Raw genomic sequence first — 23,136 nt, 5'->3', positions numbered from 1 at the left:
GGATGGAGACTGTGAGCCCCCCGTGGGACAACCTGATCGCCTCGTAACCTTCCCCAGCGCTTAGAACAGTGCTTTGCACGTAGTAAGCGCTTAATAAATGCCATCATCATTATTATCATTGCTATTATTATTAATAATAAACTTCTCTGTGCCTCAGTTACCTCATCTGTAAAATGGGGATGGAGACTGTGAGCCCCACGTGGGACTAACTGATCACCTCGTAACCTCCCCAGCGCTTAGAACAGTGCTTTGAACGTAGTAAGCACTTAATAAATGCCATTATTATTATTATTACCATTATTATTATTATTACTTCTCTGTGCCTCAGTTACCTCACCTGTAAAATGGGGATGGAGACTGTGAGCCCCCCGTGGGACAACCTGATCACCCTGTAACCTTCTCCAGCGCTTAGAACAGTGCTTTGCACGTAGTAAGCGCTTAATAAATGCCATCATTATTATTATTATTATTATTATTATTAAATAATAACCTCCCCAGCGCTTAGAACAGTGCTTTGAACGTAGTAAGCGCTTAATAAATGCCATCATTATTATTATTACTACTATTATTATTCCCCAGCGCTTAGAACAGTGCTTTGCACGTAGCAAGTGCTTAATAAATGCCATTATTATTATTATTACTATTATTACTATTATTGTTATTTCTTAACTTCTCTGTGCCTCAAATACCTCATCTGTAAAATGGGGACGAAGACTGTGAGCCCCCCGTGGGACAACCTGATCGCCTTGTAACCTTCCCCAGCGCTTAGAACAGTGCTTTGCACGTATCAAGCGCTTAATAAATGCCATCATCATTATTATTATTACTTTCCTGTGCCTCAGCTACCTCATCTGTAAAATGGGGTTGGAGACTGTGAGCCCCCCGTGGGACAACCTGATCGCCTCGTAACCTTCCCCAGCGCTTAGAACAGTGCTTTGAACGTAGTAAGCGCTTAATAAATGCCATCATCATTATTGTTATTAAATAATAACCTCCCCAGCGCTTAGAACAGTGCTTTGCACGTAGCAAGCGCTTAATAAATGCCATCATCATTATTATTATTACTTCCCTGTGCCTCAGCTACCTCATCTGTAAAATGGGGATGGAGACTGTGAGCCCCACGTGGGACAACCTCATCACCTCGTAACCTCCCCAGCGCTTAGAACAGTGCTTTGCACGTAGTAAGCGCTTAATAAATGCCATTATGATTATTATTATTACTGTTATTACTAAACTTCTCTGTGCCTCAGTTACCTCATCTGTAAAATGTGGATGGAGACTGTGAGCCCCACATGGGACAAACTGATCACCTCGTAACCTCCCCAGCGCTTAGAACAGTGCTTTGCACGTAGTAAGCGCTTAATAAATGCCATCATTATTATTATTATTACTTCTCTGTGCCTCAGTGACCTCATCTGTAAAATGGGGATGGAGACCGTGAGCCCCCCGTGGAACAACCTGATCGCCTCGTAACCTTCCCCAGCGCTTAGAACAGTGCTTTGAGCGTAGTAAGCGCTTAATAAATGCCATCATTATTTACTATTTTTATTCCCCAGCGCTTAGAACAGTGCTTTGCACGTAGTAAGTGCTTAATAAATGCCATTATTATTGCTATTATTATTAATAAACTTCTCTGTGCCTCAGTTACCTCATCTGTAAAATGGGGATGGAGACTGTGAGCCCCCCCGTGGGACAACCTGATCACCTCGTAGCATTCCCAGCGCTTAGAACAGTGCTTTGCACGTAGTAAGCGCTTAATAAATGCCATTATTATTATTATTATTATTGTTATTATTATTACTATTATTATTCCCCAGCGCTTAGAACAGTCCTTTGCACGTAGTAAGTGCTTAATAAATGCCATTATTATTATTATTATTATTACTATTATTATTACGTAACTTCTCTGTGCCTCAGTTCCCTCATCTGTAAAACGGGGATGAAGACTGTGAGCCCCCCGTGGGACAACCTGATCACCTCGTAACCTCCCCAGCGCTTAGAACAGTGCTTTGAACGTAGTAAGCACTTAATAAATGCCATCATCATTATTATTATTACTACTACTATTATTATTATTATTACTTCCCTGTGCCTCAGCTACCTCATCTGTAAAATGGGGATGGAGACCGTGAGCCCCCCGTAGGACAACCTGATCACCTCGTAACCTCCCCAGCGCTTAGAACAGTGGTTTGCACGTAGTAAGCACTTAATAAATGCCATCATCATTATTATTATTACTACTACTATTATTATTATTATTACTTCCCTGTGCCTCAGCTACCTCATCTGTAAAACGGGGATGGAGACCGTGAGCCCCCCCGTGGGACCACCTGATCGCCTCGTAACCTTTCCCCCAGCGCTTAGAACAGTGCTTTGAACGTAGTAGGCGCTTAATAAATGCCATCATTATTTATTTATTAAGGGGATTACGCGCCCCCGTCCTCGACGCCCCAACTGAGGCGCGTGGGGTGGCGCGCGGAGGGCCGGGCCGCGCGCGCGTGCGCAGTGGCGCGCCGGCCCGTGCCCGGAGGAGTCCGCGCGCCCGACCCCGGCGAGGCGCGCGTGCGCGCGGGGGGAGGGGGGGGCGCGCGCGCGCGCGCGGAGAGGGGCGGGGCCCGCGGGGATGGTTCGGGGGGCGCCTGGCCGCCGGACCCCGATTAACCGCCGCCAGGCCCGGCCCCGCGCGGGAAAGGGGGGTGGGGGGCGTCCACCATGGTGACCGCGCTGCCCCTGCTCCGTCCCCGCATCGGATCGCGGTGAGGGAAAGATGAGCGAGGACACGGCCACTGCTGACCACGAGTAAGTGCGTCTCCCCCAACCCCCCCTTCCCTCCCTCCTATTTGGGGCGGGGGTCCCGACCATCCCGTCCCCCCTACCCATTTTAGACTGTGAGCCCACCGTTGGGTCGGGACCGTCTCCCTATGTTGCCAACTTGGACTTCCCAAGCGCTTAGTACAGTGCTCTGCACACACTAAGCGCTCAGTAAATACGATTGGTTGATTTCCCACGCAGAACGAATTGGGTGGGGGGGCGTGGGGGGGGTCAAAACTATCCCCACTCCGGCCGGGATGAGTCAGGGACTGTAGATAAGGACCGGCTCCCACCCCTCTGGAAGCAGGGGGTTGGGAGGAAAAGGGAGGAGGCTGGGATCGATTGATTGATTGATTGATTTCCCACGCAAAACGAATTGGGAGGGGGGGCTGGGGGGGGGTCAAAACGCTCCCCACTCCGGCCGGGATGAGTCAGGGACTGTAAATAAGGACCGGCTCCCACCCCTCTGGAAGCAAGGGAGAAGGGAGGAGGCTGGGATTGATTGATTGATTGATTTCCCACTCAAAACGAATTGGGAGGGGGGGCTTGGGGGTGTCAAAACGCTCCCCACTCCGGCCGGGATGAGTCAGGGACTGTAAATAAGGACCGGCTCCCACCCCTCTGGAAGCAAGGGAGAAGGGAGGAGGCTGGGATTGATTGATTGATTGATTTCCCACTCAAAACGAATTGGGAGGGGGGGCTTGGGGGGGGTCAAAACGCTCCCCACTCCGGCCGGGATGAGTCAGGGACTGTAAATAAGGACCGGCTCCCACCCGTCTGGAAGCAAGGGAAAAGGGAGGAGGCTGGGATCGATTGATTGATTGATTGATTTTCCACGCAAAACGAATTGGGAGGGGGGGCTTGGGGGGGTCAAAACGCTCCCCACTCCGGCCGGGATGAGTCAGGGACTGTAAATAAGGACCGGCTCCCACCCCTCTGGAAGCAAGGGAGAAGGGAGGAGGCTGGGATTGATTGATTGATTGATTTCCCACTCAAAACGAATTGGGAGGGGGGGCTTGGGGGGGGTCAAAACGCTCCCCACTCCGGCCGGGATGAGTCAGGGACTGTAAATAAGGACCGGCTCCCACCCCTCTGGAAGCAAGGGAAGAGGGAGGAGGCTGGGATTGATTGATTGATTGATTGATTTCGCACGCAAAACGAATTGGGAGGGGGGCTTGGGGGGGTCAAAACGCTCCCCACTCCGGCCGGGATGAGCCAGGGACTGTAAATAAGTACCGGCTCCCACCCCTCTGGAAGCAAGGGAAAAGGGAGGAGGCTGGGATGGGAGGAATTCGGGCGAAAGGCAACGGAACCCTAGCCTGGAGCCAGTATTTAAGAGCCCTTAAAAAAAGACTTGTTTTCCAACGTGGATGGAGCCCGTCTGTCAAGCCTTGATGTCTAAAGCAGTATTTATTTGCCCGGTCCAACTCGGGCCTCTCTAATCCCACTGCTTTTTTTTATATATAAAAATAAATAACTTGGAAGTCTAGGGTAACAGCTGGAAGAGGCCTGGGATTAGGGTCGGGGCGGATTGCTCAGCCCCGATGTTTTCCAAATGCGATTTATTTTGGGGAGGGGGTCCGGAGGTCGAAGGGGTGATGGTGCATTGGTGGCTTTGCATGGGAGCCCATTGCACGTCTGAACGGGGCAATTTTCTATTCTCCTAGGGGGGGTTTTCAAATAATTTGGAAGTCTAGGTTAACAACTGGAAGAGGCCTGGGATTAGGGTCGGGGCGGATTGCTCAGCTCCGATGTTTTCCAAATGCGATTTATTTTGGGGAGGGGGTACGGAGGTCCAAGGGGTGATGGTGCATTGGTGGCTTTGCATGGGAGCCCATTGCACGTCTGAACGGGGCAATTTTCTATCCTTCTAGGGGGGTTTTTCAAATAATTTGGAAGTCTAGGTTAACAACTGGAAGAGGCCTGGGATTAGGGTCGGGGCGGATTGCTCGGCCCCGATGTCTTCCAAATGCGATTTATTTTGGGGAGGGGGTCCGGAGGTCCAAGGGGTGATGGTGCATTGGTGGTTTGTCGTAGGAGCCGATTGCACGTTTGAACGGGGCAACCATCTATCCTCTTAGGGGTTTTTTTCCTGATTTTTAAAAAATAAGGTTTGGGGTGGTGGGAGATGCCTCCTCTCTGGGATGCATTCCTTTAAATAAACCACGCATTCCTCGAGACGGGCCACTTTAAGCCCAGAGAGGCTCCCTTCGAGGCCCCGGTGACCCAGACGAGCATTAAGAAATCCTCGGGACCAAAAAAACCAAAAACCAAAGAAAAAACACTAAGCATAAGTAGTCTTGGAGAGGGTGCAGAAAGGGAGCTTGCTGCAGCAAGCAGAGAAGCAGAAGTCGCCGCCATGTTCTCTTCCCTCGTCTCCTTCTCTCTCCCTCTCTCCTTTTTCTGTGAATCGCTCTCATTTGTATAGCCCGATCTCCATTCATAAAAAAAAAATAATAATAATTAAGCTCCCTCCACCGCGGGCCTAGGTAAAGGGAGGGCCCGGGGAAGGAAGAGGACCCGCTTTCCAGGGGGTGTGACCCGAAGGGGAAATTCGAGGGGAGGGAGTTGGAGAGGGGTTTGGGTTTTCTGGTTAGGAGGAAAAGGAAAAAAAAAGAAAAGAAAAAGAGAATCACCACCAAGCCACCGGCAACCCCCGCTCTCTGGCTGTTGACACGGTTATGTGGGAAATATCAGCTCGGGGAGGTGCTGGGATCACGTGGTGGGCTCCATTCATAAAATACCTGGCTGTCCATTCACAGAGCAGTGCACTGTGTACAGCCTGAATGCCTGCCATCTGCACGTTAGACCTGCATTAAGGGCGACAGGGTGCACGCCGTGTACACCGTGTACACCGACACCCGGGACTGCATTTTGGGGGAGAGGAGAGACTTGTGGCAAAGGTCAGAGAGAACCACGGCTAATTGGACGTTCACTAATTGCACATGCACTAATTGGACATGTAACTGGTAGGGAGGGAGATTGTCTTGTTGGAAAACATTTAAGGATATATATATATATATATATATATCATAAACATTTAGGTAAACATTTGTGTGCACATATGGACTCAAATTTAATAGCTTGAGGAGGTATAGTTTGGTAGGAAGTTGGAATATGTTGTTGGAAAACTTGTGTATATGCCCTGAAGTGTTTGTATACAGACATGTGTTTATATATAAAAATATATATATATAAATATATTTTTTTAATTAAAAAAATAACTTGGAAGTCTAGGTTAACAGCTGGAAGAGGCCCGGGATTAGGGGTGGGGCGGATTGCTCAGCCCCGATGTTTTCCAAATGCGATTTGTTTTATTTTGGGGAGGGGGTCCAGAGGTCGAAGGGGTGATAAACACACATGTGTTTATATATATATGCGTATGTATATATATATATATATATTCATTCATTCAATCATATTTATTGAGCGCTTACTGTGTGCAGAGCACTGTACTGAGCGCTTGGGAAGTACAAGTTGGCACATCATCAATCGTATTTATTGAGCGCTTACTGTGTGCAGAGCACTGTACTAAGCGCTTGGGAAGTACAAGTTGGCAACATATAGAGACGGTCCCTACCCAACAGTGGGCTTACAGTCTAGAAAGTACTATATATATAGTACTTTTCAATACATATATTGTAGTTTCCAAGAGCTTAGTACAGTGCTCTGCACACAGTAAGTGCCCAATAAATATGATTGAGTGAATATATGTATATTCACACTTAATAGTTTGGAGATGTATAGGTGGAATTGAAGTTAGGGAGTTTTCCTGGGCTTTACCCACCACCTGGGTCACGTTAGTGCATGTTTCCTTTTTATGTCAATAAGTCAGATGTTAGTATCAATACGGCAGTTGGGCCAGTCCTGTCGCCTTACCTATTTAATTTTGTTTCTGAGTATTTAAGGTATTCCAAATTAAAACATTAATGTTGCTCTCAACAGAACTTTATAAGGAAATTCACATGCTTCTTGATCGTCTGCACATTTCTCTTGTATTAGAGATACTGTCTTATGTTACATCTATATTCTTGGTTGTCTCGGATGGTGGTTTTGGGGAAGTTATGTAAGTAAGGAGCAAGGAACTGTCAATTTCATTCATAAAATTTAAATGTTTTCTATTTGGTTTTCAGAGGCCTGACATTAGGACTATGGTTTCTTACCAAAGAGTGGGTAGCATGCAGCTTGGCTTTGGAATAGTGTGTTAAAATGACTTCCTTTCTTTTAGGATTTTTATTTTTAAATCAGGATCTCACTCGTACTCTTTACTTTTTCTAAAATTTCCTTATGGTGTGATATAAGCTATTTGGAGGATGAAAATTTCCTGGCTAACCTGTGTCAGCGTGGAATATTTTATAGAGCACTGTTAGGCTTGATGATCATAAAGTTCTCATCCTTCCAGGGTTTAGTTTAAAAAAGAAAAAAAAATCAGAACTCCAGTCTTCTGGGTTTCTGTTGGTCTCCTCTAGCAAGAATTGAATATAACTGTACCAAGGGTCGTAAGAGAAACGGCATCCTACTTCTGTTGCTGTTTCATGTCATAGTAGTGTTTTCACAAGAACTGCAGGCCTGACATTTCAAGGGAGAGAAGAGGGAAGGAAAAGGAAATGTGTTGTTGGGAGTGGGTAGGATGTGAGGAGAAAAAAAATAAGATGGTATTTGTGGTCCGAGACTTAATGGCTTAGAACGAACTGTGCCAACAAAGTCACCTTCTGAAGAACAAGAACTCTGAAAATTCACAGAGCAATCAATCAATCCCTGGTACTTATTGTATGCTTATTGTATGCAGAGTTTTTTGCTAAGCACTTGGGAGAATATAATACAACAGAGCTGATACATATGTTCCCTGGCCGCAAGGAGCTTGCAGTCTAGACCAGTCATGAATTTAAACAGGGCTCCCTATCAGAAGCCTGAACAGGGTTCCTTAATGAAGGTAAGGTGCTGGAAGGAAGATGTGAACTGAACAAGTGACAGGCGAGGGCCTTTAGGGGTCAGATGGTTGGAAAACTCCAGGGTCTGAAGCCCCCTTACCATTTTTCACTTCAGAGAAACTATTTTTTTTGGAGCGGACTGACTGAAAATGTCCATTCTTGGAAAACAGTGAGCTTTTTGGTGGAGTTGTCTAGAACAACTGAAGTACTTTCAAAGTGCGTACTATGCCTTTAACTTAACTTTTTTTCGTGTTTTTTCAACTTTCTGTGTCAATTTGGTGTTCTAAAAACATGGGATTTAGTAGGCATAGCAGCTGGAAATTTCTACATGTAATTGGGAGGTATAGTCTAATCTTAGCCTGCAGTTCAAGTTGTGGGTTCTTTTCAACAGAATAGAGATTGTGTGTGAATGTGTGTGTATATATATATGTATATATTGTGTGTGTATATATATACACACACACACACACACACACAAAGGTAGAATAAGATTATCTAGAGAGGAGAGTTTAGTTTGCTAGTAAAACTTGTGCGTATTTAACATACCCTATTACACTTTAACTCATGCACATATCCCCTTCACCTTCCTCTTGTCTGTCGTTTATTTGACTGTCTTTCCTGCTAGACTGTAAACTCCTTGAGGACAGGGGTCTTGTCTATCGTGTTCTGTCCCAAGTGCCTAGTTCTGTGCTGTACACACAGGAGGCACTCAGTAAAGAGTTCTTTTTGATGGACAGGTCTGAGCTCTGCATTGCCCACTCAGGGTTCTTCCAATCTGTGGCCACAGGTCAGCCTCCCAAAAGACACATTTGTTTTCCAGCTGTGATTGCCTACCTGCTTACCAGCGCATCATGGTACTGGTGTATTGCCTAGGCCGCAGCACGGATTGAGAGTCTTCAGCTTGATGCTGCCGATGAAAATCTTCAGTTACCTGGGGGCCTTGAGAATGCTTTATTACCTTATTGTTGCATTTGTTATTCATTCATTCATTCAATCATATTTATTGTGTGCTTACTGTTTGTAGAGCACTGTACTAAGTGCTTGGGAAGTACAAGTCGGCAACATATAGAGACGGTCCCTACCCAACAGCGGGCTCACAGTCTAGAAGGGGGAGACAGACGCACTCATCATGTACCAAGCATTGCCGCGTGCGCTGGAATAGATGAAGGGCAATCAGATACAGTCCCACCTGGGATTCACAGCCTAAGGATGAGGGAGAACAGGTATTGAATCCCCATTTTACAGGTGAGGGAACTGAGACACAGAGAAGTAAAGTGACTTATCCAAAGTCATGCAGCAAGAAAGTAGCAGAGTGGGGATTAGAACTCGGCCACTTTCCACTAGGCCACACCGCTTCTCTGAAGAACCTTGTTCTCCAGCTTCCCCACCTGTCTGCGCTCCCTTCTTTTTGTAGTCGTTGGCGATCTCGTGCACGTTCTCCTCGTGTACCCCTCCAGGGCACATTGGCCCTTCTCATTAGTTCCAGAGGCTCCCGGATGCCTGCCCAAAGGAGTTTGGAGATTCATTCATTCATTCACTAAATCATATTTATTGAGCGCTTACTGTATGCAGAACACTGTACGAAGCGCTTGTGAAGTACAAGTTTGCAACATATAGAGATGGTCCGTAAACAACAACGGGCTCACAGTCTAGAATGGGAATCCCCCTAGTCTGTGGGGTTGGGAGGGAGGGGTGTCGCAGAGGCTTCTCCTGGTTCTCAAAGCCAAGTCCAGCCCTCATCCGTTGGACCGAACCCCGCCATCGACAAGTCCCGAAGAGGAGAGCCCCCGGGAGGCTCCAAAACCGCTGCCTGCCAGGTCACCTACAGGACCGAGGGACTGGTTCGAGCCGGACTAGATGAAACTGCCCGCCGACAAGCAGGAAATGCATTATCCTTGCCTTGCAGAGCTCTGGGGCACGTATAACTGCTGGTGAGGGAGCCGGGGCGAGGCCGGCCAACCCGAAACACAGGCCAGCATATGCTACTGAAGGGCTTGCTCAGCCCCCCAAACATGCTGTAGCACCACTCCGGGCTCCAGTGGGCACCTGGCGGGCACAGGGGAGGGAGCCATGCCGTGCCGGCCACTGGCACCAAAACCAGCTCCTCTTCGCAGAGTCTCAGTCCCACCACCTCAGCCTGAGCCTCCTCCGCCACCCCTAACCGGACAGTGGTTTGTCGCTGTGGTGAGGGTGCTGCCGACCGGTCTGGTCGACTCTCCCTGCCCCGGCCCCAAGGACGGGATGCTGTGTAGCCGTGAGCAACGGGAGAACAGTCGTTGGCATGCCCCTTTGCCCTAGGAGGAGGAAGAGGAATCACTCAGATGCCCCTGTGGCCACCAGGCCCTCAGGCTGAGGCAGCGCCCTCACTCCTTTGGAGAAGATCCCGCTGTTGTGAAACATCCCAATCAATCAGTAATATTTATTGAGTGCTTACTCTGTGCATAGCACTGTGCTAAACGCTTGAGAGAGTTGCCAAACAAGGACCCACAGCAGTCTGCGGCCTGACACCACCTCCCACTGGTCCTCCTGGGAGCGACGTCCCACCTGGGTGCGTCGATCCCAGAGCCAAGGCCGGAATCCCGGCGGGACCTAAATGAGCTGGATCGTCGCCGTGTTTACTTGGGGTCAGGGAGGTTCCACGGCTCAGGCAGCCAATGTCAGCATCACAGGAACCGTTGTCTTCCAGATTCCGGTTCCATCTGCCCACGCCCCCGGAAGATCTCCACGGACCTCCCCCCTCTCCCCCTGACTTTCCTTGAAGACATCCTTGAGCCACTTGAAAGGATCAAAACACTACATCCGGTTCCCCCTGTTTTCTTAAGGGTGACCCAAACCCCAAAGGCCAAAAGTTCCTTCCACTTAGTTAGAATTATACTAATCTCTTTAGCAAAGGATTTAATCATTAAATGCTTGCCTACTTAGGTTAGCAAATAGCCAGATTCTATGGCCGGGGTAAGTGCTCCCTTCCCCTGTATTTACTTCCCATATCCTGTGCAGGGAAATCCCTCTTCTTTTCTACTCCGCCAAAAACCCAGAATTAAAGAAGGAAGGTTCAAGTTTCCTCGGATTGTGCCTCGGTAAACCCTCCCCCCCACAAAAGGCTGTGCTTTCCACGGAACGAACAGTGGGAGGAATGTAGAACTGCTTACCAGATTTGTGTTGCATTGGGCAGCCATTCAAGTCGGATTCAGCTTTTAGGAGTAGAGGGCCTAAGGGAAGTTATACTATAGGCATGGAGGAAAAAAAAAGACTGTAAACAATTGAATGGATTATCTTACATAGTTATTTTCTTTCTCGGGACTGAAGGTATACATGCATAGCTAGCCGAACAGTCAATTGAATTATTTCAGTTTCCCTCTTTGTCAATGTTTTATTTTGTTGTTGTTTTTTTTCATCCATCTCCCCAGTTAGAGTATAGGCCCCTATAGTGATCAGGGAATGTGTCTCGCGCTTCTGTCATACTTCAAGTGTTCAGTACAGTGCTCTGCATGCAGTGGGTGCTCAGTAAATGCTGTTTCCCGGCTTCTTGCCGTGGACCTTTGGCATTGTTCTCTGTAGACTCCTAAGAGCAAGAATCACCCCAGCCTATGTTTGGAAAATCTGAGTAAGGCTAAAGAGCTTTTGAACCAATGTGCCAGATTGATGACAAGTCCTTCCTTGGCACGCGCTGCCCGAGGACCCTCTAAATGAACCCCAAATAAATCGCCTCATTTCAGGGTTGAAGTGAGTTAAAACATTGGCGATTGAACAACTTTGTTTCAAAACCATAGCATCAGGAAATGTGTCAGAGGTGCAGGTTCTTGTAGATGATGATACGAAAAGCACGGTGCTTTTCGAGAAGGAACATAGGCTCTGTAGGGTGGCAGTTTCTTGCTTTTGGGACCCGTTGGGTGGCATTTTCTCCCTTCCTTTTTGTGGGTGGAGGCTGAGAATGGATTGATTGTTCATTCATTAATTCATTCAGTCATATTTATTGAGCGCTTACTGTGTGCAGAGCACTGTACTAAGCGCTTGGGAAGTACAAGTTGGCAACATATAGAGACGGTCCCTACCCAACAACGGGCTCACAGTCTAGAAGGGGGAGCACTCTGCCAAGCGCCTAGCACAGTGCTCTGCACACAGAAAGCGCTCAGTAAATATGGTAGACTAACCCATTAACCAAGACTTTTTCCTCTTCCCTTATCCATATTAATAATAATAATAATAATAATAATAATAATGGTATTTCTAAAGCACTTACTATGTACCAAGCACTGTTCTAGGCACTGGGGAAGATACAAGGTAATCAGGTTGTTTCACATGGGACTCACAGCCATAATCCCCATTTTACAGATGAGGTAACTGGGGCACAGAGTAGTTAAGTGATTTGCCCAAAGCCACACAGCTGATAAGTGGTGGAGCCAGGATTAGAAACAGTGACCTTTGACTCCCAAGCCCATGCTCTTTCCACTAAGCTACACTGCTTCTCTAATGTCTAATATTATCTCATGTTTATATTAATGTCAGTTTCCCCCTCTAGACTGTAAGCTCATTATGGTCAGAGAACGTGGCTGCTCATTCTCTTGTACTGTACTCTCCCAGGCACTTAGAACAGTGCTCTGCACATAGTAAGCACTCAGTAAATACCACTGATTGATTGATAGCCTTTCTCAATGCCGTTTGTAACGAGCCACAAAAAGTTTGTGTTGAGACATCACTCTTTAGCATCCTCAAAATTCTGTAATAGTGGAAATGGAGCACGCTGGGATGATGGCGTGCCTGTTAGCTTAGACAGTCGTGCTTTTGTAGTAAAGGAAGACCTCGCAGACAAAAACGTAAGCAGCCACAATTATGGTTTACACTGACTCCCCAACCCCCAGCTGCGTTCAGCGAGCCCCACGAGAACACATTGCTATTTTGTGCCCTCCCGGGCGCCTAGCACAGAGTGCATTGCCCTCTGGGGACTCAGTAATGCTCTTCCCATTACAGGCTAAATGTCAGCTGAACCAGGCGGGTGGTTAGTGTGGGAAGAAATGCACAGGAAAAGGAAATAAAAAGCCATCAGCCTTCCGGCAAGTTCTCTGAAGTGAGAGGTTCCCAGCAACGAGGGAAGTTGGTTGTGGCCCCGCAGCCCCAAGGGATAAAGGAGCACTGAAATGTGGCGAGGAAAACCATTCTCCTCAGAGAGAGGTCACTGATCTGGGCCCAGCCAGCTAGGTGCTTATTGGTGGCTGGTCTGGGCCTCTGTTGGCATCTGCCCTGTTTGCCCGGGCACCAGGCTAGGGGACTTTGCCACCTCAGGCTGAAGCCACAGGGGTCGAGGCCTGGGCATTTTGAAGTCCACGGAGAGGCTCTTGGGATGGGACCAGAAAGAAGGGAGGTGGAAGACGAGGTAGGGGTTTGGGTTTGGCACAGTGGGAGCAGGAGCCAAGCACCCCCCGCCCCCCGCCTCGACCTCTCCTCCCCTGCATTTGTTTCCATCTGCCTGCTTCAGTCCTCGGGTGCTTCTCTAGAAATGGTGAAATCGGAGACTTCAGGAAACCAGCCCTCTTTCCCTGGATCGATCAGTGTTATTTATTGAGCAGATATTGGACTCGGGGCTCTCAAGGAGCAATTTTTTTTTTTAAACCCTGGCGATATTTTCAAAGAAGAGGACTTCCAGTGCTGAGTGGGATTTCCTGTAATGGATTTCTATTTTCTGCTTTCTGTATTGCTTACGCTTGTAGTATCGAGGTGGAGGGGAGCAGGCGCGGTCGGGGAATTCCTTTCGGAGGAAAGATTCTCTCTCTTCAGACCACCCCGTCCACTTCTCACCCCCACCTTTTTGGAATTGAAAAACCATCCAGGTGTAGGACCTTTTAAGAGCTCCTGAGACATAGCTTCGGTGGCTATCAATATTCCGTTTCTGCAGTCAGGTAGCCGGGGCATTGGTCACTTAGTAGCTCTGGCACCAGTAAAGAGTTTGGGATTGAGCAATCAATCGTATTTATTGAGGGTTTACAGTGTACAGAGTACTGTACTAAGCGCTTGGGAGAGTAGAACATAACAGAGTTGGTAGACATGCTCCCTGCCCCCAACAAGCTTACAGTCCAGAGGGCCAGCAGTGCTCAGTTAATTATGCTAACCAGGGGTTGATTGCTTGCCCACATGCTAACACCTAAAGGACACTTATGCATTAGAGAACTCAAGGTGGGGACTTGATTCTGGAGAGCCTTTAGTAGAAATCTCACCTCAAAGCGTTCCCCACTAAGCTGATTTAGGGGGTTCTTTAGGCAAAGACTTTTGGGCAATTTTTCCACATGCTTTAGGGCAACTGCGTGACTGAATTTATTACGTTTCAAGGGCCAGTTTTTCCCAGTCATGCTTGGAAAACACCCAGGTTTTGCCTGGGTGATGTCGGTGAACTTCTCTTTCTCCGTCTTCTCCTTTCTGGGACTCTCCCTTCCCCTTTGGCCCCCATCACTTCTCTGTTTCACTTTGCCCCCCTCCCCCAATGGGCCCATTGGAACTCTGTGGTATCCCAGCTCCCAGCTTCAGCACCAACATTGAACAGGAGGGATGGGCATGGTTAGTTCCCAAGGTTGCGGGGCAGGGCCTGTGCTTCCCAGGAGCTTGGTCCGGGCCACTGTGGTTTCTAAGGCCGGGCTCTCGCCACCCTCCCCGCCCACCCCTCCATCCCTGTTTTTGTCACCCGGTGCTTGGCCCGTGATGGATGGGAAGAAAGAGCCCAGGCCTGGGATTCAGAGGACCTAGATTTTAATTCTGGCTCCTCTGCCTGCCTGTGGTGTGACTTTGGGCAAGTCCCTTAACTTCTCTGGGCCTCAGTTTCCTCACCTGTAGAATGGGGTTTCAATACCGATTCTTCCACCTACTTAGAATATGAGGCCCACGTGGGAGGGAGATCTTCCGTCTCCCCCAGCGCTTGGTATAGTGCTTGACACATAGAAGGACTCACAGATAGCACCGGGTGGCACAGGCCCAGTAACCAGTTCCTGTGTCTGATTCCACAAGGGTCCAATTCTGGCCCCCTGTAGCCACCGCTGTGGAGTCCCAGAGACCAGAGACTCTCCGGGCCTCCCCCGGAACCTCAGCTGCAGTAGGGACTTGCCCAGCTACCCTTCCGACACCTCCCTGTTTCCCCAACCCCGGACTTCTGCCCAAACTTCTCCTTGGGCAAACACCTCCACCAGTCAAAGTCCCTCCAGCAGAAAACATGGGGAAAATCCCACTCACCTTGCTCCATTCCCCGCCAACACAGCCTCAGGTTTTGGACTCTTTCTATATGCAGTCTGGGAGAGTGTGTGTGTACGTGTGTACACGTCCACTTGAAAAGACATTTCACCCCATCGTCGTGGTCCTGAGCCTTCAGGATGATGTGCGACTAATGTATACATTTGTCTGAGAAGGGTAGTAGGCAAATAGCTGTTCCTTCCTCATTTCCACAGTTCTGTATGTGAGGACTCCACAAAGCCACCTAAAATGCTGGGTACCCCTGGACTGGCATCCAGGGTTTTGTGAGTCCTTTTGTGTCCCTTTTCCAGTAAAACCCAACAAGGCCCAATCGATCTATCATGTTTATTGAGCTCTTACTATGTGCAGAGCACTGGAATAAGTACTTGGGAGAGTACAATATAACAGCACAACAGAGCTGGTAGACACATTTCCTACCTACAATGAGCTTACAGTCTAGAGGGGGAGACAGACATGAATATAAATAATTACAGATGTGTAAGTAAGTGCTGTGGGGCTGAGGGGAGGGGTGAGAAAAGGGAGCAAATCAGGGCGACACAGAAGGGAGTAGGAAAAGAGGAAATGAGGTCTTAGGGCCCAGTGGAAAGAGCATAGTATTGCAAGCCAGGAGACCTAGGGTCGAGTCCCAGCTCTGCCCCTGGCCTGCTGTGTGACTTTGGAAAAGTTATTGAACCTCTCTGGGCCTCAATTTCCTCACGTATACAGTGGGAATAAGATAAATCATGTAGCTGCTGTGGTTCTCTCCACGCCATCATTTTAGTCACTTGTTTTATTTAGAAGCTTTCATTTTTCCGTGAATGGCTGACATTTTAGCTGCATGTTTTGATCAACATAAAGCCTGAAATGTAGCTTAATGATGGCTTTCTGAAAAATGATTCGTACCCTGGGAAAGCTCCCGGATTGAGATAAGTGTAATAATAATTGCATTATTCATTAAGCGCTTACTGTGTGCCAAGCACTGGGACAGGTTTGAGTTAACTGAGTCGGACACAGTCCCTGCCCCACATGGGGCTCACAGTCAAAGGAGGATCAAGACTGGGGAGGGGAAACCCTATGGCCACAGAAAATGCCCAATGCGGAAGTGGTATTTGTTGACCGCTTACTATGTGTCAGTCACTGTGCTAAGCAACTTTCGTTCTTCGAAAAATCCCTCTGCTACCTGGAGGGCAAAGTAAAAGCAATCATTATTCAACCGGACCTTGTTGACAGGGGTAGCTCCTTCGACACGGGACTCTGTGAAAATGAACATATTTTATTCTGTGTTTGCAGGCTTGGTGTGTTACTTGGTGTAGGGCAGAATGCGATGTTTGTATTTTTGTTTTTGTATTGCCTTCCTGACCACCAGTCTGATATTCCCCCAGTCTGTACTGTAAAGGGAGATAGTTTGGAAGCAAGAAGAGGTTGGGGCCAAATTGTTACAGGCTGTTTAGGTTTTCAAGAGAATTTGAACATTCAGGAAATGAAGCTGTGAGGAGGGGATTGAAGAAAACGTGAGGCAGCATGGCCTAGGGGAAAGAGCCTTGGGACTGGGAGTTAGGAGACCTATGTTCTAGTCCCTGGGCTACTGGGTGACCTTGGGCAAGCCATTTATCCTCTGAGCCTCAGGTTCCCCATTTGCAGTAGAGGTGGTAATGATAATTGTTGTGGTAGTTAAGTGCGTACTATTACTTGAAGCAACTTGACTCAGTGGAAAGAGCATGCGCTTGGGAGTCAGAGGACGTGGGTTCTAATCCCAGTTCTGCCACTTGTCTGCAGTGTGACCTTGGGCAAGCCACTTAACTTCTCTGTGCCTCAGTTACCTCATCTGCAAAATGGGGATTAAGACTGTGAGCCCCACGTGGGACAACCTGATTACCTCGTATCTACCCCAGCGCTTAAAACAGTGCTCGGCACATAGTAAACACTTAAAAATACTGTTATTATTATTATTATTATTACTATTATTATTACAAGATGATCAGGTCCCACATGGGGCTCACCAGTCCAAGTAGGAGGGGAGTACAGGAATTGAATCCCCATTTTGCAGATGGGCGAACTGGTGCCTAGAGAAGTTAAACAGCTTGCCCAGGATAATACAGCTGACAAGTGGCGGAGCCAGGATTGGAACACAGGTCCTCTGGCTTCCAGGCCCGGGCTCTTTCCATTAGGCCCCGCTGCTTCTAATGGGGATAAGATTCCTTCTCTCCCTAGTTAATAATAATAACAATGATGGCATTTATTAAGTGCTTACTATGTGCAAAGCACTGTTCTAAGTGCTTGCACTGTACTTGTGGGACAGGCACAAGTGAATCTGGTTATGGAGCATATACGTTAGCCCAGAACACTTAAATCCAGTTATTAAAAATAAATATAAATAAATCTCCACACACATTATTACAGATCAACCGCTTATCTCAGCCAGTCTCTTTTTGGAGTCTTATGCATTTCATTTTTCTTACTGAAAGGGTCACATTTAATTGTTTTGAAGCAATCAACCTTGGAGCCTTCTAACTTACCAGTGAAATCTAAGCATTTATCTGTATTCTCTGCCTTGGTATTTGAAAGCCACCAGATAGAGTAGTTCCTGGCAAAACCCAGCATGTCTTAACTGCCATTTTCGCATCTGAACAATTTCCTTGGAATACCAAAACTTGGCAAATGCCAAGGGGGATTTGCACAGGAGCTGTTTAGGATCGAAAACCGGTAGATGGAGTGAAAAAGAAAGAAGCCCACACTAGAAGGGTTCGTAGTGTCATTGCTGTGTGCGTCAGGGATGTCAGCTGCAGAGTGAAAGGGCTTGTGGGTGAAACGTGAACTCGCTAGTAATAAACTTGTGGTATTGGAAGCAGGTGGGTGAGTGCCTTCCCCTGATGGGTTTTGCTCGATTCTGTGGCATTTCAGGGTACAGCGTGCCACAGAGCAACACTAGAACATCAAGAAAGTGCACTGTAAGGGTTCATTCAGTCAGTCGATTGTACTTATTGTGTGTTTACTATATGCAGAGCACTGTGCTAAGTGTTTGGGAGTGAACAATATAACAGACATTCCCTGCTCACAATGAGTCTACAGTCTAGAGGGAGAGACAGACAATAATATGAATAAATAAAATTACAGATATGTTCCTAAGTGCTGTGGGGAGGGGGGTCAAGGGGGAAATTCCTTCAGTCGTATTTATTGAGCACTCACTGGGTGCAGAGCACTGTACTAAGCACTTGGGAAAGTACAATACAGCAATAAAGATAGAATCCCTGCCCACAGCGAGCTCACAGTCTAGAGGAATGGAAATGGGGGTTTGGAGGGGCAGTGGAGGATGCAGCCCCCACCCCCCCCAAGCCTCCCCAAGTTCTCCATGCCGTCTGAGCGCTCAGCAAACCCGCTGAAACTAGATAAGGGCTGCAGACCTGCAGTTCGGGAAGCAGTAATCAAGGCATGATTAAAGTCTGAGCAGGGTGATCATAAGGGAGGTAGACACTTGGCCCCGCCTTCAGCACTGATTGGGAAGAGAAGTTCAGGCTTGGCTTGGGTTTCCCAACAATAATGGTAGTTGTTAAGCACTTACTGTGTATCCATTACTGCTCTTAGCGCTGGGGTAGTTATGAGTTAATCAGGTCAGACACAGTCCCTATTCTCTGTGGAGTTCACAGTTTAAGGAGGAGGGAGAATTCATGTTTCAGATGAGGAAACTGAGGCACAGAGGTAAAGTGACTTACCCAAGACCCTACATTAAACAAATGGTGGAGCTGGGACTAGAACCCAGGTCCTCTGATTCCCACGCCCGGGCTCTTTCCAGTAGGCCAGGCCGTTTCTCATAATCTGACTATCTCAGTCTGTCGGTAATGTCTACTGAGAACTGCTGTCTGCAAAGCACTGTCCTAAGAGCTTGGGAGAGGGAAATAGAGTTAGTAGATTATTAAAGGAACTTAGTCTCCTGCATGCAGAGCACTGTACTAAGCACCTGGGAGAGTACAGTAGGTTGCAGATGTGATTCGAGATTGTGAGCCCGCTGTTGGGTAGGGACTGTCTCTATGTGTTGCCGACTTGTACTTCCCAAGTGCTTCATACAGTGCTCTGCACACAGTAAGCGCTCAATAAATACGAATGATTGATTGATTCTCACCTTTAAGGAACTCACAGCCTAGTTGGGGAGACAGACACTGATTGCAGATAGAGAGAAGGTAGAAAAGAGGGTATGAACCGAGCTGTAGTGCTTTGAGAGTGGGCTAGGTCAGTCATAGTTACTGAGCACTTACTGTGTGCAGAGCACTGTACTAAGTGCTTGGGAGAGTACACTCTAACAGTATAGCAGACATATTCCCTGCTCACATTGAGCTTACCGTTTAGAGGGATGAGCTTACAGTCCAGAGGCAGCCTAAAGGAGCTGCCGTCAACACTGTCATATCTGGTCATTTGGCCTCTGGAGGCCGAGAGCTCGCTTCCGGGTGTAATGGCCCCCGGACCCGCTTTCCAATCTGCAGCCGCCCACGCTAATTCTTAGACTTCTTTGCAGAAAACGCCCCACCCCATTTCGTGGCATCTAAACAAGGGGCCTTCTCCCTAAAGGCCTGACCCTTGAAACCGGGGTCACTCACCCCATTTTGTGAGCTGGGGGGAAAACCTTCCTTCCCAGTGCTGTTCTTCTGTCTCTGCTTGATGTGGGCTCTGGCTGGCCGCCAGCCTTGGGGCTTGGGTTCCCCTGCTTGGAGTGCTCCCTATGCCCATGCTGCCGGCCCACACAGTTGGTGCCGTTGAGAAGGCTCTGGTGGGCACCCCGTCCGCTAAGGCGTGCCAACCATTGAATGCAAAGACAGCAGAGCCGGGCACAAACACAAAGGGTAGTGGGGTGGGAAGGGCAGAAGATTTATAAACAAACAGCGTGGCGTAGTTGATAGAGCACAGGCCTGAGAGTCAGAAGGTCAAAGGTTCTAATCTCAGCTCCGCCATATGTCTGCTGTGTGACCTTGGACAGGTCACTTCACTTCTCTGGGCCTCAGTTGCCTCATCTGTAAAATGAGGATTAAGAGTGTGAGCCTCATTGTGGGACAGAGACTGTGTCCAACCTAACTTGTATCTACTCCGGTGCTTAGAACAGTGCTTGGCACATAGTAAGCGCTTAACAAGTACCATAATTACTTTTTTTATCATTGTTAAGTGGCTAATTTTACCTACTTTTATGGCATTTAAGTGCTTCCTATGGGCCATGCAGTGTACTGAGTGTTGGTAGGTAAAAGCTAATCAGGCTGGTAGTCATTAGTAAGGAAACTGGGCTATTGGACTCGGGGAGGAGAAAGATTCCCCAGGGCTGGTCACAAAGTTCAGGACCTGCAGATACCCAGGCAGGTCTGGGCTTCCATAAGGTCCATGTTCAGATCCCAGGACCAGACAGGTTTCCAGGAAAGGGATCTGTGAGACCTCCATCCTTTAAATTCTTTTACACACCCAGCCAGGTGTACTGACATCAGGAATGGGGGAGGAGCTCAGGAATCCTGTCTAATTCCTACCTGTGTACTCTTTCCCAGTGCTTAACACACAGTTCGCACCTGGTAAATATTACTACTAATGGTAGTATCCAGTAGCCCAGAACACACTTATTAGGCAGCAGCATGGTGTAGTGGATAGAGCATGAGCTTGGGAGTCAGAAGGTCATGGGTTCTAATTCCGGATCTGCCACTTGACTGCTGCGGGATCTTGGGCAAGTCACTTCACTTCTCGATGTCCGTTACCTTGTCTGTAAAATTGGGTTAATAGAGCAGGCGACGGACATTGAAATAAAGCCAGGTAGGAAATAGTAAGGGTATAAGGATATGCACATTAGGGTTGAGGGGCCTAAGAGGGGGTGTGGAAAATGCACTGAACTCAAAAGCAACAAGTCACGACAAAATAGAGCAGCAGAGTGACAACGAGATCTGGGGTCCAGAGCCCAGGATTGGGAACTGAGGGCACTGGGTCCTGGAGCCAGGATGCTCTCTGTGCCCTATTCATATGACCAGAGTCTGCTCCCCATGGGTATATGGATCCCGTAGGGGAGCCTAAGACCAGTCTGATTCTAAAGAGTTGCCGAACAATTCTAGATTCTCGAAAAAGAGCAACAGCAGATGCTGTTTGGGTCTAAGGATAAAGAGTTATTGAGGAGGTTATTTGTTGATGGGGAGATGCCACGGGTAGGAGAATAAACTGAAGTTAGGGAGATTGAGAGGGTAAAGAAGCACAAGAAATGAGGGTGGGCATTGATCGAATCAGTGAAAACAAGTCTGTGACCCTTGCTGAGTGCCAAGGCAGTTGCAGGCTGAACAAGATTGGAAACTGCTGCCCTAGAGAGAAACACCTTCAGAGCCCTACTGAGAGCTCACCTCTTCCAGGAGGCCCTCCCAGACTGAGCTCCCTTTTTCTTCTCCTCCTCCCCTCCCCATTGCCCCCCTCCCTCCTTCTACCCTACTCTCTTCCCCTCCCTACAGCACTTGTATATATTTGTACATATTTATTACTTTATTTTACTTGTACATATTTACTTCTCTGTTTTATTAATGATGTGCACATAGCTATAATTATATTTATTCTGACAGTTTTAACACCTGTCTACTTGTTTTGTTTTGTTGTATATCTCCCCCTTCTAGACTGTGAGCCCATTGCTGGGTAGGAACCGTCTCTCTATGTTGCCGACTTGTACTCCCCAAGTGCTTAGTACAATGCTCTGCACACAGTAAGTTCTCAATACATACGGTTGAATGAATGAAATGGACTCTGTCCAACCTGTTTAGCCTGTATCTACCCCAGCACTTAGTATAGTACCTGGCACATAGTAAGTGCTTAACAAATACCACCATTATTGTTATTATCACCAAGTTTAAATGTATCTACTAAGCACAAATCCCGGATAGCTCTCTAGATATGTGTGTGTGTTTAAGTGGCTTCAGGAAGTATTAGTTAATAATTAAAGGAAAGGGTTCTTAAAGGGGCCTTCATTTCCACATCCCCAGAGCTCAATAAATATTGGCTTAGTTCACAGATGGAAGTCAAAGGAGCACTCCCCAGATGTGGTCTGCCTCTTCCTGGGTGTGTTGTCTTTGGCCTGTCTGTTTGTTTGCCCTGCGTCCTCCCGATCCGCCCCCTCCCCGCAAGCTCACCTATTCATTCATTTTCACCAATGATGCGCTGGCTACTTTCATTTGTACCTTTTGGAAGCCATTATTTTTGTAACGAAGCCTCCAGTCTTGCTCTGGGTGCATCCTCTGTAATAATAATAATAATGATAACTGTGGTACTTGTTTAGTGCTTACTGTGTGCCAGGCACTGAACTAAGTGGATATAAGCAAATCGGGTTGGACACAGTCCCTGTCCCACATGGGGCTCACACTCTTAATCCCCATTTTACAGATGAGGGAACTGAGGCACAGAGAAATGAAGTGACTTGCCCAAGGGCACACAGCAGACAAGTGGCAGAGCCGGGATTAGAAGCCATGACCCCCTAACTCCCAGGCCCGTGCTCTACTTACTGTAACCTATGCAGTCGATGTGAGGAGGCAAGGCTGCTGAAGGGTGGAGTTAGGACCACAGGTGTGAGATGACAAGTCAACCTTTTCAAAATCTTGTAGTTTTCCTTTTCCCCTTCCCTTCATGGCCCTTTTTTTCCCCGACCCCTTTCTAAATATAAGCAGCACTTAAGTACTCCAGTAGTTTAATGTGTAAGTTGCTCGCCTAATTTGATATCAGTCATGCAAACAGCCCTGCACTTTGCTACTTCTCCAACCAGCTGGACACGTCCCTCTGTGCCATTACCCTTCTGGAAGCCACCGTGCCCTGGATTAATCAAACAATTTGATTGGCCCACATCGCCCAGGCATTTGGATTTGCACTCTACCCTCAGCCCCCAGCACTTATGTACATACCCATAATTTATATATATATTAATGACTGTCTCCCCCTCTAGACTATAAGCTCCCTGTGGGCAGGGAATATGTCTACCATCTCTGTTACATTGTACGCTCCCCAAGTGCTTGGAACAGTCCTCTGCACTCAATAAATAGGATGGATTGGATCAATTCCTGCCCCAGGCCCTTGAGCAGGTAATGCTGGAGCTCTGTGTTGGCCTGGAGGTTAAGGGGATGGGGAAGACTTCCAGGCCTCCCTCCCGGCTCCATCCTTGTCTCCGATTCCTTCCCACCTTCCAGGCCCCACCTCGATTTCCTTG

At 47.8% G+C, this 23,136-nt stretch overlaps 1 protein-coding gene across 3 annotated transcripts in view; it reads left to right on the top strand.

The window, feature by feature from the left end:
- Positions 1–2,697: 2,697 nt before the first annotated feature.
- Positions 2,698–23,136, top strand: part of SPRED1 (sprouty related EVH1 domain containing 1) — a 58,585-nt gene continuing 38,146 nt past the window's right edge. For all 3 annotated transcript variants that reach the window (XR_005448444.1, XM_038741206.1, XM_038741205.1), the window contains exon 1: positions 2,698–2,799. Coding sequence is in view for 2 of the 3 variants with exons in the window: in XM_038741206.1 (XP_038597134.1) it covers positions 2,768–2,799 (32 nt within the window). In the remaining variant the exon portion in view is untranslated. The remainder of the gene's footprint in view (positions 2,800–23,136) is intronic.

Source organism: Tachyglossus aculeatus (assembly GCF_015852505.1).
Source record: "Tachyglossus aculeatus isolate mTacAcu1 chromosome 12 unlocalized genomic scaffold, mTacAcu1.pri SUPER_6_unloc_1, whole genome shotgun sequence".
NCBI lineage: Eukaryota > Metazoa > Chordata > Mammalia > Monotremata > Tachyglossidae > Tachyglossus > Tachyglossus aculeatus.
The sequence above is the reverse complement of the archived record's forward strand: the minus strand, read 5'-3'. Positions and strand labels throughout refer to the sequence as shown.